Raw genomic sequence first — 19,086 nt, forward strand, 5'->3', positions numbered from 1 at the left:
TGAATAATGTTTGTGTATATTAGTCTACAATTCACATCTGAGAGCTGCTGAACTTCTATTCGCTTTAAAACTTTCTTACATGTTCTTTTCAATATGAAATTCAATTTTATCCTGCTCAAGACTAAATGGTGATCACCTCCAATTTCAAATCCTTTGTCCACTCTAGTGTTCTGCAGCAGAGAGAAAACATGACTATCCATAATAACATAGTCAATGAGACTTTTCTTATTCCTTGCCTCTTCTCTCCATGCGAATTTGTGTATATTTTATGTTGGAACATGGTGTTAGTAATAACCAGTCCACGTCCTGAGCAGAAATCCAACAGGTATTCCATTATTATTAGCTTTGATCTTTTCTCCAAATTTTCCCAAAACATTTTTGTATGTCTGACAATCATTTCCTACTCTGCTATTTAGATTCCCAACAAGGACAAACTTTTCATTTTTCATTGTGTCAGTTACTTTCTCTAAAGCCTCAAAAAAATTCCTCCACTTCTACCTTAGCAGAACCTTCTGTGGGGCCATAGGCACAAATAAGTCTCATTGTCCAGTTCCTCACTGTGATAGTTGCTCACATCACTCTACTTGAAATTGCCTTCAATCAAGAAGATTAGCCTTGTATTTAGTGTTAAATACTATGACTGCTTCTTCTTTTCCTTGATTGTCATTGCCTGCATATAACATTTTGGATTTATTGCTTACAAATATCTCATCAGTTTTTGTCTTTTTTTAGTTTACATCACCCCTATTATGTCAATCTGGTACTTATCCAATTCCTCATCTAGCTCCATAGCCCAGAAAGCAACTTTTGTTTTCCATTAAAGGGATTAAACACAAAAACAATAATAAAACTCCCTGGTATGTAGAACATACCAAGGAGATTGAGTTGAGTTTACTATATGAGGTGAAGTGAAGTGGAGTAGAGGCTAACAGAATGAAATATATGGTGGGTGTTGTTACATAGCTGGAAGTTCAGCTGCTGGAAACAATTAATATTAAATGAGTAATCATTAAGGGCAACTTAAATTATCCAAGCATTGTTTAGGTAGATGAGAAATCTCATGTCACAGCCACTCAAGGAGAATTTATTGAGTGGCTGTGAGACAATTTCCTCAAGAAGTAAGTGAAGAACTCAAGGTCAAAGAGTGTTAGATTTGATCATAGAATCAAAATAGATTCTAGATAAGAATATGACTATTGCACACTAGTTGGTGACAGTGATCATGCTACTATCCAGGTAAGTAGTAATTATATGGATATTATTATAATTACGGCTATTATAGCCCGTTTTTGTTTAGGAGTGTCCCTTAATTTAAATACATTGGCTATAATTACTCCAAAAAGGGTATATATATTTTAGGACATTATGGGTGAGTATAGAAGTCCTACATAAAAAGAGCTTTAAGTAGTCGTACTCCATCATTCTCTTTAAGTACAGAAGAACCTACACGTATACCTATCCCCTATGTACAAGGGGTTAGTGAACGCATAGCTAAGGTGCTAAAACTGCTAAATATCTGTGTGGTGCTTTTTGACCTGCCAGAAAAATCTCCACATTCCTAGTGTCTCCAAAGGACAAGCTCCCACATCTCAGCTATCCACCAGATTCCCTGCTCATGTGGGTTAACATATTTCGGACAAAGAGGAAGATCTGATCAGGTCCGGTTAGAAGAACACCAGTCATATATCCAGTACCTTGAACCCAAACAGTCTGGAACTGCAGAACATGCCACTAACACCAGACACAGAGTTAAGTGCAACAAGACAAAAGTCATTCAAAATTCGGTTCCTAATGGAATGGCTATACAAAGAAACACGTGAAACATTACTTCACTCCCCTAACCTAAACAGATCCGATGGTCTACGTCTTTCCCCCTTGTGGAAGATAGTACTTTATAAAGCAGCAAATCTTTCCTAACATATAATTGTATACACACATATATATTTAATTATAAAAATAAATAAAAAAAATTAATTATTATAACTCAATAATTAAAATAATTAAAAATTTTTTTTAAAAAATAATAAATAACTTTAGGAAATTTAACCTTAGCTACTTAGGTGGCACTTTGTGAATATAACAGTTATTGTTTAATTAGCCTTGTACCTGTACTGATGATGCCTGTGATACTCAGGTGAAAATTCTATGAATAAAGAATAATTTACGTGGGTTAATTCCGTTATTATAATAGTTAGTAAGTAGATAACTGATAGAAAGGTATCAGAAAGTGGTATAAAGTGGGTGTGAATCTGCCAGATTTAAGGTGACCATTGGTGTATTCCAGGGATTATTTATCAGATCATTGTTGTGTAATCCCTTGTTCTTCAACCTGCGGTCCACAGACTGGACCGGTCCGCAGAAATTTCTTGGCGGTCCGCCAAAAATTTCTTCATCTCTTAGAAACAACGCTCTAGCCATGTATATCAAATTTCTAACCTCTAAGCAGCAGCAGATGTCGCACTACCTAAAAATTGTAATTTTATAGCATTGTATTTAATAAATAAAATACTAACTACATTGTTATATTTCTGTCTTAGCAGTCAGCTGGTCCGTGAAATAAATCTCCTATTTTCCCCAGTCTGCAGGTGTAAAAAGGTTGACGAATGCTGGTTTAATCTATACATTAATGATATCAGGAAAAATCTCACAACTGTTTGGCAATGATGCAAAGATAAGAGGGGGAGGCTGAAAAGTTCTGATAAACGCCTCGAACAAAAATTATATTAAAGCAACCGATATAACCACAAAAAAGAACATATCTTAAAACCCTTTAACCCCCTATGTTTCATCAAATTGTAATAATTTGTTCTTTTTCTTTTAGGATATATAAGAAGATATGTCAGAGGTTTTGAAGATATAGAGGTGTGAGCCATCATTAATCAATGGATTTTTGGTCATTTTGAGAAATCAGGTACAAATGTTTTAGCTTGTATTGTGAATGTTGATGAAACATGGCTTCATCACTATGACCCAGAGACCAAACAACAGTGAATGGAGTGGAGACAAAATGATTCTTCATGGCCAAAGAAGTTTGGAACCCAAAAGTCAGCAGGGAAGGTTCTTGTCATTGTCTTTTGGGATATGGATGGTGTAATCGTTACCAGATACCTCAAAAATTGTGAAACCATTACAGCAACAGTTTATTCAACAGCTCTGAAAACACTGAAGAAGATCTTGAAAGAAAAACACTGCAGGAAACTGAGCAGAAGCATGCTGCTTTTACAGGAAAATGCACCTGCTCACACTGCACATGAAACTCAACAGACAATACACAACTTGGGCTTTAATTGTCTACCTCACACCCTATTTGCCAGACCTAGTCTCACCTGACTATTTCCTATTCCCAAATTTAAAGGAACACTTAAAAGGAACAAAATTTACCACAGATGAAGTCATTCCTGCAGCTGAGGACCGGTTTGTGCATAAAGGGAAATTTTCAATGTTAGTAAGGGTAAAGTTATGCACTTTGGTGTAATAAGATTTCCAATGGCATATTATACTGATGGGATTATGCTAAAAGAAACTGATGAGGATAGAGATCTTGGAGTTTTGGTGTATAGGAACTTGAAGTTCAAAGGTTACAAAAATTGCAAATACAACAGTAGAAAAGACATTGACATGCAAGGATAAGGAAGTCATTTTCATCTCTTTACAAATTCCTTGATACAACCACACTTTGAATACTGCAAAGTTATACTGGATTTGATCTGCTTGTTAGGAAAATAGCTATGGAAAGATTGCAAAGAAGAATTACAAAGACTATATCAGGATTATGAATACAGAATGAGAGCATGTGGATTGCAGATCCTGATAAAGAGGAGAAAGAGAGGTGATATGAGGTCTATAAATTTCTGATTGAAAATTTTCATTATATGGAAGGTGAGGAATGAGAGCAAACACAGAATTAAGTTTGTGCATAGATAAGAAAGGGGTAAGAGCTAGCTTTTTCTCTCACAAAGCAGTAAGTGAGTGGAACAGTTTGACTGTTGAAGTGGTGAGTGTATGTAGTGTGAATACGTTTAAGAGAAGGTATGACAGCTGGTATGGATTACATATGACCCTCCTCGATTGTCCTGGACTCCCTGGAGGTCTCAGATGATAATAAGAATAATTTCACACCTCAATCACTTGAAATCAATAAGATAAAGTTGCCAGCAAGCATATTTGCAAAACACTCCCCCCCCCCCGCTTCCCCCCACTGCAGTTTATGTTGGATGAGATTCAAGATCTGGGAGTAATTGACGGTAGACTGTCAATATTTAGAGGGAATATTACAAGTGTTGCAAAGACTGAACATCGTAATGCCACTGTATAAAGCAATAGTTAGACCACACGTGGACAGTTGTGCTCAGATTTGGTCACCTGGATTTCAATGTGATGTGGAAACATTGGAGAGGACTATTTCAGGAATCTGGAATGTTGGCCATGAAGAAAGTTTGAAGGAATGTGGATTTAAGAGTTTGGTAAATAGGAGGAAATGAGGTAATATGATAGAGATGTTTTAAGTTGGTGAGGAAATTTTATCGGATTAATCCGGTGGAGATTATAAAAAGAGCAGAAAGGAAGAACCAGAGGCCATCCCTGGAAGTTATGTAAGAGTATGGTAAAGAAGAGTGTGAGAAGTAGATTTTTTACATGAAGAATTGTGAGTGAATGAAATGCATTGCCAGAATATGTTGTTAATGTTGGAAGTGTTAAGGATTTTATGATTCAGTATAATAAATATGTCGTCAGTTGATGAACCTCCAACGATAAGTTTGCTGACTCCATGGAGGGTGTAATAATAATAACAAAGTTCGTGTTTTTGTCATTATTTCTATCTTCTTTGCATATTATCAACCATTATTTGTACTCTGAGGAAGTTACCAGATATTAAAATAGTGAAACTTTTCTTTTATTTTTAATATCTATATTTATGAATGATATTAAAAATCCAGTTTAGTTAATAAATGAGGAGAATGTATTGATAAAGGATTCTGAAAATATGAAGAATGAGGAAACAATGACATATGTTACATGCGTACGATTCGGTAGACTCATCCTCTGATGTGTCTTCTGAGGGATCTCTTATGAAATTTTAAAAGCATTGGTATAAAAGGACACTTTCTCTGTTGCAAAAATCAGATGATTCTTGTGAATTATACTGTACACTAAATGATTTAAATTTGCTAAATAATTAAATATTTGCTAGATGTCAAAAAGCAATGCACAATTATTAGCTCTTAAAGTCTATTTCATAATAAAAACAAATTAAAAATATAACATGATAGCAAACTAAAATTATTTATTGTCTGGGTAGTGACCTTCTCTCATAATGTAGAACAGTAATACAGCTCCTAGGAGCTAAGTTCACATTATGGGTAAATACCAAGAATAGTGATCGGAGCTTGCTCCACCCTTACTATGAGTTGCCTCAGTTTGCACTACCAAATGGGTCAGGTGCTGCACTATCCAGGTATTTGCTTACACTTGGAATCACCGAACTTTATATAGTTTCTCTATTCAACAAGAAACTCTTTGAGTTTCTTATTCGGCTAAGAAACAATATGGGATGTAATATCCCTTAACTTAAATAAAATTATTTAATTCTCACACTGATTACATGGAAACGTTTTAGGTAGCTGTACCAAAATAACTATCACATTAATTATTGCAAAATTATTCATATTCGTTTAAAGTAATGAAGAAAGTCCCAGTATCATATCACTACCATTTATTAAGACACTATGCACAACAAATATGATATGCTTATAAAATTCTTGTGATATAAATAAATAGCTTACAGTGCAGTGACAGTTATTTGAGTACAACTGAAACAATCAAATAAGGTGCAATTTTGCTAAGTCCAATGATAAAGTTCCAAGAATGCATGGATAATGTACAACTGTATGTCATAACACACATTGGGCTTATTAAATACAAAAAAACTATATTTTAGAGAAAACTATTTAGTTTTTTTTTTTTTTTTGATGGCAATTTACCCATCACTTTGACAGACGAACTAGTGAATAATGAAATCTTACCCAACTACTTCGGTGTCCTGCCAATGATGGAATTCAGAACTCATACATAACCCATCTCTTTCTTGATACCTGTTCTCCATTCCCTCCAAAGATGACAGCGGTAGCAACAGATGTTCAGCTGTTGACGAAGACTTCATGTCATTAATAGATGATTTTGTCCACTGCTTGCTAACATTTGTCCATCCAAGGTCACTGATCTCATTTGGTCGCTTAGAAATTTCCCCAAGAAGCAGTTTCTGTCGTTTCATATGTTTATTCCGACAATCTGCTTGCCGCTTTCGGTGCACCTGTTCTTCTGACATATCGATTACTCAATATCATTCATGCTATTATTATATTCATATCTGAGACATACTGATTATTCACTATCCTTCTTTGCACATTTGAAGACATATCAAACATGACTGGACCATAACCTTGTCTGAACATCTTGGCATCCTTGAGAGTGTATATTTTTATATTTTTCAAATCTGAAATTATATAATATATACACACACTAATTAATACTTATATCTCACAATGCTAACAGTGTAAAGTAATACAAAAACAATTTCATTAAATACTGAACATTGCTACAATTTCATAACTGTAGTTTTGTGCTCTTAATTATGCATATCCCATAGGTTTTTCTATACCATCAAATTTATGATTTCTATGTTAGGTTTAAAATTATATATTTAGCAGTATTCCAACATCAAAAAATAATCAATTTTCATTTAAAAAACATGCAAAATGTTTTTTTCCTACATAGCAATAAACTTTATGATTGCTATGTTAGATTTTAAAATGTTAGTTATATATATATATATATATATATATATATATATATATATATATATATATATATATAGCAGTATTTTAACATTAACAAATATTAGGTTTTCATTTAAAAACATGCATATCAAATATTTTTTTAAATGAAACTTAATTATTTGTTCCCTCTTGAATCTCTATCTTATGTGGACCTAATTCTCCTGATAACATCAGTCTTACTCTGCCCTCCCTTCTTGTCCTTATGAAAAATATCATACCCTTCATTTCTACTCCTGTAGGAATAACCGTATTCTCTGTGATGGTCAGCATGGGTTTGTTAAAGGGAGGTCATGTTTTACTAACTTATTTATATACTATAATTAGGTGATGAGCATACTGGACAAGGGAGATGAATATATACAGAGGTGTACTTAGATTCTGCAAAGGCTTTTGATAGAATGCTACACAAGTTGGTAACTAAATTGGAGTAGGATGGTATTGAATTCTAGATGGATAAGTAACTGGCTGACAGATAAGTATCAGCAAGTTGTGTATGGGGATGTGGTATCCTGAAAGAGAAGTCACTAGTGATGTGCCGCAGGGATCAATTTTGAGGCCAGTGTTGTTTAACTTTTACATTGATGATATTGGGAGGATTTAACTGAATATATAATAACTTAAGGAAATTAACAATGTATACTATATATTAATGAGACAAAACTTAATTAGTATTTCCAATATTTTAGCAAAGTTAAATTGCCATCATCAGAGAACAATAAACAAATTGATATGTGCATGCAAGGGTAAGTACGACTGAAGCAGAACAACAAAGGTAAGTCTGAAGTCCTGAATAGTGCTCCCCTAGTGCGCTGGAATGGGTGTTCTTGCCTACTGGGTTAAAGTTCTCAAGATGAGTGCTTCTCATATTTGAGGTAGTTTCATACAACCAAATTTGTTGAGGTTTGGGTAGTTTCTTAAGGATGTGGCAGATTCTAGGAAAAATCTTACATCCTGTGTGGTTCTTTTTCCATCATATCTTGTGGCAGGTGTCGAAGGCACGGTCAGAAAGCCCTGAGTGGCTGTATGGGTGGAACTGGATGTAATTTTTAGTATTCAGTGATTCTGATGTTGAATGCCCTGTCTATTCAGCATTCGGACAGCTTAGAACTGAAGGAACCTGGTAAATACTTAGGAAGTCTTGGGACTATGGTTGGTCTTTTGGGAGAGCAAATAAGGGATGCCAATTTTTTTATATGGTCTGTAAGTGGTTATAAGGCTGTATCTTTTTTTAGAATTTTTGTCAGGTTTTCAGATATGTCTCAGATATATGGAATGGTAATAGATCTGGTGTCTCTGTTCTGGGGATGGGATTTAATATTCTTTGTAATAATAAGAGTGACGTGTAAACTCTGACTAATCAACCACTTCAGACTGAGGCTTGGTTTTGCCTTTGATCTTGAGCTAAGGCATTCGACCATCAGAGATGCAATGTTCATTGAAACCGTCTTGTTTGTGGATGCTTTTAAACAAACTGATACACATTTTCATATAGTTACTTTTAAATTATTATTGTTGTTAAAAAACTCTTTCCTCATTTTTGCAATTAAAAAAAAAAAATTGCAAATTGTAAGATTTATCTAAACCCCTGTATCAGAGAAGCTACAATTTTTTTGGTTTTTGTCAAAATATGTATTATACTTAAATCCTGCAATCATGCATTCAATTTCATTGCAGGGTTTAAATACAACACATATTTTGACTTAATGGAAATTGTTTTTATGTGACTCTCACCAACAAAAGGTTCTAAACTCAAAGTACATTAATATTAGTACTGTGGGTGGACGAAGTTTTCTTCTTTTTTTTTACATAATCTGGAAACCCCGCACTAGAGTCTAAACATTTCAAGAAACTTTTTCATGCCACCCAAGGCTTCCATGCATGAGCACAGTGGTCTCATGGTAGTTATTTATTCTTCAAAACTCTAAATCAGATTCCTGGGTGCAGACTATTTAGATCTGTGAATGTCAAATGTATGTAGGGTGGTTCCTAGGATTGGTCACCTCATCGCAGGACAAGTATTAACTTTCTTTTTTAGCAAGATAACCAAAATGTGCAGCTATTGAGAGTCATTGTACAGCATTTTTTGATAAGTGCTCTCAAGTTCAAATGGAAATTCATAACCATGGATAGTTTCTACACATCTGCAAATGTTGTCTTACCTTAGCAGCTAAAACAGAGGATTATTTTTAAAAGGAAAGTAACATTAGAGAGGAAAATAAGTTTTGATGACAAAGGTATACAGCGATGACAGCAAGAACCAGAGTGGGGTAGTATAGTGTCATGATAGCGACGGGCCTAAAGGGCTTTTGCACTTTATGTACACTAATGCCAGGAGCATTCGGAACAAGAGGGAGGAATTTTTGGTATTGATACATTCATCCTGGCCAAAAATTACTGGCATTAGTGAGACATGGCTGACAGAAGATAATATAGCTAGTAGAACAGAATGTGATGAGCATAGTGTGTTCAAGGAGGATAGATAGAAAAGAATGATTGGGGGGGGGTAAATATTATTGATGATAGCTGTTGAATTGCAACCAAAGAGAGTAGAAGTTCAACTTCAGGCCAGTGAAAATAACACATTTGAGGCTATCAAGTGCAAGATAGAGGCCAGCGCAACAAAATACACAGTTGGATGTTACTGTAGACCAGGAGATGGAAAAGATGATGGGTACAGTCAGGGCCACCGAGAGAAATTTTCAGGCTCGTGACAGGTCTGTGGTCTGGGCCCCACTTAAAAAAGTGCATCACTTTTGTTTAATAAAAAAAGTCACATAAAACATTAAACATTTAAAAAAGTGTACAATAAATTTAAAATTCAATACATACCATACAAAATACAAACATTAAATAAAAAGAGAATTTTTAAATTTTAGCATAGCCATCTGTCTAAAACAAAACACAGTATCATTCTCAATATGCCATTATCCTTTATCATTAAAACATATAAGACTTATTGTTAAACTAACCATAGATTTTTAATTCGTACGTATGTTCGTACAATATTGCCTACCGATTTTGCTAGTAACTGACTAGCTTTCTCAAGGCTTGCACAGTACAAAAAAAAATGGTAAATGCAAAAAAGATTTAAGAATACAAAAAACGTTAGTACCTGTTACCTTAGCTAAGATAACACGTTCGCATGACATGTCTGTATGAAACTGTGACTTTCTACTCAGTATCATGATACTGAGTAGAAACATTAGTAAGCATACTCATTCAGTTCATTATCGGAGAAATAAGAAGTTGTGGATGACTCAAAAATTGTTTGTGGATGCCTTAATCAACTGTTATGCGGGTGAAATGGAAAGCTATTGTGTGAAAGAAAATGTAGAATTTAAAATTTTATTTTAATTTTGGATAATGCTCCAGGTCATCAGCCTTATATCGGTGATCTTCACCAAGTTCAAGATCATGTTTATCCCTCCAAACACTACTTCATTGATCCAACCAATGGATCAGGGAGCTCTAGTAGTGTTTAAGGTTTATTATCTATGGAGAACTTTTTCACAAGCCATTTCTGCCACTGAAGGAAATGATCAGGCTCTCATGCAATTCTGCAAATAAGTATTTATCATGATATTAAAAATATTGTTGTAGTTTGGGACGAAGTGATCTCTCAATGTATGAGTGGCATATGGAAAAAGACAATAAAATGATTTGTGCATGATTTTGGAAGTTTTGAAAAAATGAAGACCTTGTAAATTGAGTGAAGAAATAGTGGGCCTAGCAAACAATCTGAATTTTCGATGTGAATGATGATGACATAGTTCAACTCATAGAAAGTGTCCCTGAAGAGTTCACCAATAAGGAATTGGTCGAACTGGAGGAACAATGTGTTGCAGAAGAGAAAGAACGAGAAAAGGAAGAGGGAAAAGAGAAACAGGAAGAGGTAGTTAAACAACTGAAAGTGAAGGGTGTTGCAGAAATGTTCTCTGCAGTTAGCAATGTTCTCAAAATGGCTGAAGACATAGACCCCAATGTAGAACGCTACTTATTAGTAGAAACAAAAGTATACACAATAAGTTTGCTTGCTATAAACAAATTTATGATGAAAAGAAGAAGCACAGTGGACATTTTCATCAGGGGGAAAAAAAAAAAAAAAAAAAAAAAAAAAAGGGTTACACCAGAAGAGCCACCTGGTCCTTCACATAGGGAAGGTAATGAAGATGTGATTGAGCAGGAAGATTTGGTTGATTATTCTCCTGTTTTTAGTGGTAATAATAGAGAAGATAGAACAGGAGGAGGAGTACTGTTGATGATAGCTGATGTGTTGCAGCCAAAGAAAGTAGTATATCATGATGATAGACATGTGAATGAGAGTTCATTTGAGGCAGTCTGGTGCGAAATAGTGACCAACGCAACCAAATATACAATTGGATGCTGCTATAGGCCAGGGAGTACAGGGGGAGATATTGAATTCATGCATCAGCAACTTAGTGCAATGAGTGAAGGCTTAGTGATTATTATGGGGGATTTTAATTATGGTGATATCAATTGGAAGGAGGAAATATCACGTAGCAAAAAGGAAATGGAGTTCATACATCTGCTACGAGATAATTACTTGAAACAGCACGTAACTGAAGGGACACGTGGTGTGAGAGTGTTGGACCTGGTTATTGGTTCAGAGGTTATATGCATAAGTAAGGTGACCTCGTTACCTCCAGTTGGTGAAAGCGATCATGTGGTATTGACTTGGGAGGTTGCAAAATCTGTGGATTTTTCTATTAAGAAGGGGTATGTACGAAACTACAGGTTAGGCAATTATAACAAGCTTCGGAGTGAGCTTGCAGCCATCCAATGGCAGAACATATTGCAAGGGAAAGATGTTAGCAGTGCTTGGGATAAAATCAGCAGGTATCTGAGGAAAGCAATATCAGATTGTGTCCCCATGGTCAGGAGGTCAAACAAGGCAGGCATTAGATGGATGAGCAGTAGTATCAAGCTTGAACTACAAAAAAAGAAAATGTTATGGAGAATTTACAAGGAGAAGGGCGATCAGGACACCCATGAGCAGTACAAGGCTCAAGCTAGGAAGGTTACCAGCATAGTAAGAAAAGCTAAATCAGATTATGAGAAGACCTTAGCCAAAGAGATCAAGGGTAATCCCAAAGAGTTCTTCCGCTATGTGGCAAGTAAGAGGAAGAATGACTTCGGAAGGATAACCTTAGTGGGTGCTGATGGTATTGAGGTGACAAAATCAGATGTAATAGTCGAGTTACTGAGTGATCACTTCTCAAAAGTCTATCACCCAAGTGAGGATATCTCTATACCTATAGCAATACCTAATGTGAGAATTGAAGCTAAAGAATCAGAGGTATTAAATATATTGCGAAACTTAAATGCAAACACTGTGGTAGGCTTAGATGGAATATCAGCTCGGGTGTTGCATGAATGTGCAAATGAATTGTCAACCCCTCTTACCTGGATATTTAATTTAAGTTTGAACTCTGGTATGGTCCCTAGGGAGTGGAAGTTAGGCAAAGTGGTTCCTTTGCATAAGGGTGGCTCTAAAACTGCAGTATTGAATTACAGACCAATCACCATCTCAGGAGTAGTGGTAAAAGTATTGGAAAAGTTGGTTAAAGACAAAATTCAAGAATGGGTGGATCAGGATATGATACTCTATAGAGGCCAACATGGTTTTGTTAAAGGTAGATCCTGCCTTAGCAATCTATTAACTATCCATAATAGAATAACATCAGAGTTGGACAAAGGAACTGGCTACACAGTGGTACTTCTGGATTTTGCTAAGGCTTTTGACAGGATACCCCATAGAACACTGTTACGCAAATTGGAGCAGATGGGAATGGATATTAAATTGGTGATATGGATAGGAGAATGGCTCAGGGAGAGATACCATAAGGTGGTGTATGGAGGAGCCGAGTCCAGAATAAGGCAGGTGACCAGTGGTGTGCCTCAGGGCTCTGTGCTTGGGCCAATGTTGTTTAATTTGTATATAAATGATATAGGAAACGGCTTAAAGGGAGATATTCAGTTGTTTGCTGATGATGCAAAGTTGTGTAGTGCAATAAAAAATCAAGCTGATGTTGAAAGTTTGCAGGAGGATTTAAATAAGCTGGTAAAATGGGCAAAAGAAAATGGATGTCAGTTCAATGTGGAAAAGTGTAAAGTCTTGCATTTTGGGATTAAAAGATTACCAGCTGTGTACTACATCGATGGAAAGGTACTCCAAGAGATTGATGAGGCTAGGGACTTAGGGGTATTGGTAGATAAGGAGATGAAGTTCAGAGGACACATTGCTAAGGTGTCCAAGATTGCACATAGGATTACTTGGTTGTTGAGGAACACACTGACATCCAGAGATAAAGAGGTTATTATTCCCCTTTATAAAGCATTGATACTTCCACATTTGGATTACTGTGCTCAGGTCTGGTCACCTGGATTCCTTGGAGATGAGGAGGCTGTGGAGAGGGTTCAGAGAAGAGTGACCAAGTTGGTGAGTGATATAAAAAATGCTCCCTACATTGATAGATTGAGAGCTTGTGGATTGCAGAGATTGGTTGATAGGCGAAGAAGAGGGGATATGATAGAAACATTCAAATTACTAAAAGGTTTTTATAGGATTGATGCAGGGGAAATGTTTCAGCTGTGTGATAGTGATGGAAGAACAAGAGGTCATCTCTGGAAATTAAAGAAGAGTGTGGTTAACAAAGGTGTCAGAACAAGGTTTTTTGCCTGGAGGGTGGTGAATGAGTGGAATTCATTGCCTGACTTTGTTGTGAGCTCTTCATCTGTAAATGAATTCAAGAAGAGATATGACAGATATTGTTTTGCTAGCTTGGGTCTCCCGCGATGAGTCTACTGACTCCATGGAGATACCCGTAATAATAATAATAATAATAATGCATCAGTAAAGTTTTATAAGGTTTAAGAAAATTAAAATGACAGTATACTTATTACGGTTAAGTCCCTAACCCTATAACTGTTGATTTAATGTATCAACTTACGTCCTGCCAGATGGAACAGAACCCGGATGTAAGTGGAGGGATGAATGTATTAGAGTTTTTTAATTGGCATTTTATCATTGTATATTATACTGGCTAAATGATGCTATGCAACATCCAGAAGGGAAGCAAATATTAGAGGAATTAGAAGTCAGAGAATAAGAGTTATCAAAGTGCTGATTGGGTCAGATGCTAATATGGAAGTGGGAATGGATGACATATTACAACACATTTTTAAGGACTGTGCATAAGAGTTAGCTATGCCCTTGACCTATTTTTTTAATGAGTTTTGCAGTGGGGAAGGTCCTACTGTAAAACTTTCATTAAATAGTCCTACTCCACAAGCATGGTTTCAGGACAGAAGTTTTCAATTATAGACCAGTCTGTATCTCTGCAATTGTCGTAAAAATACTGGCGAGACTGGAATAGAATACAGATGGATTAGGATGATGGACATAGGATTTTCTGTGATGATCAGCATGGGTTTCTGAATAGCAGGTCTCGTTTTAATAATCTGTTTACATTTTATGATAAAGGACTTTGCAAAAGTATCTGATGGATTATCACGTGACAGATTGGTGTATAAGCTGCAGAAAATGGGAATGGATTGGGATGGGATAACAGTGTAAAAACTCTATGTAGCTTAAAATTACCAAAGTGCTTTACAAAGATTTTTACATAGGTCAAGTCACATGAGAATATTGTAAAATTAACCTCGTTTGTCTCTGTACATTTTGTACTAGATATTATTGTAAATAACACTTTGGAAATTAACTGTATATACTCCTTTAACAAGAATATTTTAGGGTGTTAAAAACAAAGGCAATGTTTTGCCGCTGGAACGTTGTGTAATAGCTTTCTATGAGGGCATAAGAAAGGTTGTTTACGACTTTTATGTATGAGAAAGTGCTTACAAGCTCTGCACATAAACACCTCCAAAGTTAGTCTAAAAGGCTCAAACAACTTTCCACTGGCCGGCAACCATACGATCAAAAAGGTGCATGGATGAGAACAAAGAGCGGGTTGAACTTAAAAGAAAATGAAAGAGTCATGCCAAATTCTTAGGGGTTACAACCAGTGGTGAGCTATGGAAATTTTAACAAAGGGCTTGCATTGTTGAGCAAAACAAAAAGCCGTATTTCACACAAAAACTTGTGTGAAATACGGCTTTTTTGTTTTTGCCGTATTTCACACAAGTTTTATACACATTTTTTATACAAATGCCAATCAAAAAGTATGAAGGGATAACCTGTAAAGGCTATTATTTTTAAACCAATATTTCATGATCTAAACATGAAATATTTGCACACAATCAACTGTGTTAATTTATCTTACATAAGAAAAACATTTTTTTGCTATCAAAATATAATAAGAATAAAATCTTTTATAATCGCATATATGCAATGGTCCGCATTTTTAATAAACAAAATAAATTTCTTTTGTTTGCGATAGAAGTTTTTATGACAAACAATCTATAAATAATAAATAAATATTATCTAAACACAATAATATTGAAGTACGTTATATTTCTCTTTGTTTTTATACTTCAAGTGATAATCAACGGTACCAATCAAGGGAAATTATTTTGTAGTCCTATTTATTAATATGCGATTACTAAAAGTTAATTCTTATTTGTAAAATGGTAGTAACAGTAACTATAATATTTTATTTAATAAAATCACTTTATTAGGTTTCCGTATGAGTTTGTCGCTTAACATATTTCAAAAAAAGTATGTTTTTTTTTTTGAAAAAATAAAGTAAACAAGAAGAACAAGAGGCTCAGAAATTTGAGAAAAATTTAACAAAGGGCTCAGGCGAGTCCCTTATAGCTCACCACTGGTTACAACCCTTCGTGCAAGGTCTGAGAGTAGGCATAATAAAAAAACACAGAGCCGAGCAGGGGGGGGGGGCTTCCAGGTCGCTGAGAAGAGAGAGGGATCCCATTCGAGACAGTCAGGAGTCGGCAGCAGTTTCAGTTATTGGAGGCGGCAGTTTGAACTACTGGAAATGGCAAGATAGAGGAGCCAGTTGTCCAGGCAGTACAGCGAGCCCAAGAAGGAGAAAGGCAGATGATGATGTAAATTACCCGAAGCAGCTTTGCTCGGAAGTTTTTCTTTTCGCCGTGGGAGAACAACCTTTTGCCGAAGCTGTACGAGTACCACAGGTCGCAGTCTACAAGCCGCTATTTTTCCAAAGTGATACCGCTGTAGCAAGATACTCCTGAAGGAAGCCTAAAACTTGAGATGAAAGAAAAGCCATAAAGACTTCAGTAAAAGACTCTTGACTGAATGTGCAATACAGAGCCTCTGTAAGTTACTTCCCTTTGTATATTTTCTCTTATAATCTAGGAGATATGTTGTATATGGACTGTTAAGAATTAGTTTAATAGTAATAAGAAGTGTCCATAAGAAAGCCAATTGTCATGTTAGAAGTTGATATCTAATTTGTAAAAATAACCTCTTTGCGAGTAAACTAGAAGTTTAATAAGTTGAATTTGTAAGCAGAGAGTAAATAAGTTCTAGAGTTAAAGAGATTATTTAGTGTTGAAGTGAAAGGGTTCTAATTTTATGCTAAAGATTTTTTAGATGGGTAGAGAAAGCAATCTCCCTGTTGATTGATTCACGTATATTTCATATTAAAGTAAATAAATGTGTTTTAATTATTTGTTAAAAGAGTGCTGCCTGATCCTTTATTTTACAACTGCACTGTTCCTAAATAAATCGGACTTTTGAGCGGGAAACAACTAAGGCATTAAAAGCGCAGTTTTATTACTTCAGAACCACGAATGTTTATATAAACTTTGTTGACGGAATTTACGCTAGTGAGAGAGAGATCTACCGGAAGTTTTATTGAGTAGTCTTATGTCGAATATTGATATATTGGATGGCACAGTCTTACAAATAAATTTTCCAGTGTTCATAGGCATATGACTAGTAAATACGGAAGGTGGATAAATAAACAATCACATACAATAGTACGCAGTAGTGTAAGTGAGAAGCGCGCACTGCTAATTAGAATAATGGTATATAAATAGTAATAAAGAATAAATAAAAGTAGATTTTTACAATAACGAGAAAGTCAGCAACATATTACAACAGATAGCTTAGATAGAGTAAAGACTGGCTTTCTGAATGATACTAAACAATAGGTAGTAGATGTTCACCGAGTGGTGAAATACTACCTTCCAGCTCATTGGAGGTCTGAGGTGGCAAATGCCATGTTTGGTCTCCAGAGTAGGGATTCCAGCTTCTGTTCCCACCTCTTCTCTTTTTCCATGCAGTGTGAGCGATACCTTTCAAGGCCATGACAAACATACTTAGTGACCCATAAATTCCTCCATTTCGAGAGTACATCAGTTAAAACCGTGCTACCACAGGCTGGCCCCCAGTTAGTGCATGAGCCTGAACATCTCAACGAGTCAGAAGGCTTCCCAATCAACTGTTGCATAATTCAGCTGCCACATACTGTGCCAGGTTGTGCCTGAAGAGGGAATCCAAATAGTGGTATGTGGGGGGACGTCAAGGCCACAGAGACTGGTTTCTCTCCATGTGGATATCATGTCCAAGGGTCTACCTTCTCTCACTGCAAGCCCCCACTATATCCTTCCATCTATTCAAACTTATGAAGACTCTCACAAACAATAATGGTGACATTGTGATGAAAGCAAATTTCCCTCAAACTAATCCCATCAAAAAAAAAAAAAGTCACATCACAACCAGCCACAACATCCCATACCAAAATCTCTTCACTAAAAACTGGCTTTTGTCCATTTTACTAACATCCGTGGCATTGACACAAACATAAACGACACCCACCATCACTCGCAGTCCTCCAGACCAGACATATTTCTGACAGAAACCCAGATCACAGCTACATCCATTATCGTCCACCTCTAATACCCAAATTGCACTTCACGATTCTTTTCACCAGAAGGGTGCCACCTGCACCTCTGTGAAATCTGACTTAGCATGCCAGAGACTGGCTAATTTAAAATCCCCAGCTTTTGATTTTCTCTGGCTTAAGGTTTCCTTGCCCCATTTAGTAACCTTCATTTGTTGCATTTACTGGTCTCCAAACACTGATAATCACTCAGATCTCTTCATATTCCTTTTCATAAAACTTGATCAGTTGCAACTCAGCTATCCAAATAGTGAGTTCATCATCCTGGGTGACCTCAATGTCCACAATTTCAATTGGTTTCCCCTATTCCATCATCACCAAGCAGGATGAAAAACAGAAGTCTTTGTAAGACTTACATATTGTACATCTACCAACTCTAATCCCTGATAACTGCTCTTTGCTCTTCAAATACTCTGATCTCTTTTTAACCAGTTCTCCTTCCAGATACACTATAGAGATTATCTGATCAACTCAGACCACAATCTCATACAAGTCTCCTATTTCACAGAATGCCCCTCCTCCAACCAAACCTTGCATCCTCTGGCACTAAAAAGGAGCAAACTGGAATGCAATCTGAACTTTCTATTCCTTTCCTTGGTATAAATTGCTTCCGCTCAGCTGATCCAAATGAGTCACAATTAGCCATGAACGAGTCACAGAAATTATTCTCACTGGTATGAAGGCTTTCGTCCCTCATTCAACCCATAATCTACATACACTTTCCAAACCCTGGTTCAACCAAAAATGTGTCAAAGAAATCAAAGAAAAAAAATTCCGCTTACTGAACACCAGGATCACACTCTACCTATACCAAAGCACGCAACATATACAAATCAGTCATCAGTAGATCTAAATCCAATTTCATTAAAGGTAGCCAGCAGTTGAAGTAACCACCGTTACTTCACCCAAGGATAAAGCTGACTTTCTAGCATTGCTCTTTTCTTCAAACTCCAGCACAAATAACCAAGAGAAATCACCTCCTACCATATCCAAGCACCATATGCTTCTTATAGTTTTTTTTTTTGACACAAACTCATCAGAAAATTAAATAACATGGATATTAAAAAAGTCTTCTGGTCTTGATGGCATCTCCCCCAATTGTTCTTAAACGTTGTGCTCCAGAGTTAACACCTGTTCTGCATCGTCTCTATAATATATTATACATATCTGGTACTTATCCCAATGCATGGAAGCAGTCGCATATCCATCCTGTTCAAAAAAAAAAAAAAGATGATAGAAGTCTACCATCAAACTAATGACCAACTGCCAACACCTCTGTCCTCTCCAAAATAATGGAGAAAGCCAACTCCTCCACTACTTAGAGGCAAACAAATTAATTAACAACCACCAGTATGGAGTCCACCATTCAAGATCCACAGCCA

General features: G+C 36.1%; 1 protein-coding gene across 2 annotated transcripts in view; it reads right to left on the bottom strand.

Annotated features, from left to right (window-relative positions):
* The window catches only part of LOC150101979 (uncharacterized), a 51,566-nt gene that overhangs the window by 17,453 nt on the left and 15,027 nt on the right, over nucleotides 1-19,086 (bottom strand). For both annotated transcript variants that reach the window (XM_090400658.1, XM_090400657.1), the window contains exon 2: nucleotides 6,024-6,493. In XM_090400658.1, the coding sequence (XP_090256784.1) occupies nucleotides 6,024-6,325 (302 nt within the window). In that variant the 5' untranslated portion in view covers nucleotides 6,326-6,493. The remainder of the gene's footprint in view (nucleotides 1-6,023; nucleotides 6,494-19,086) is intronic.

Source organism: Typopeltis vanoorti, chromosome 11 (genome assembly GCF_054136105.1).
Source record: "Typopeltis vanoorti isolate ZY-2024b chromosome 11, IOZ_Tvanoo_1.0, whole genome shotgun sequence".
Taxonomy (NCBI): domain Eukaryota; kingdom Metazoa; phylum Arthropoda; class Arachnida; order Uropygi; family Thelyphonidae; genus Typopeltis; species Typopeltis vanoorti.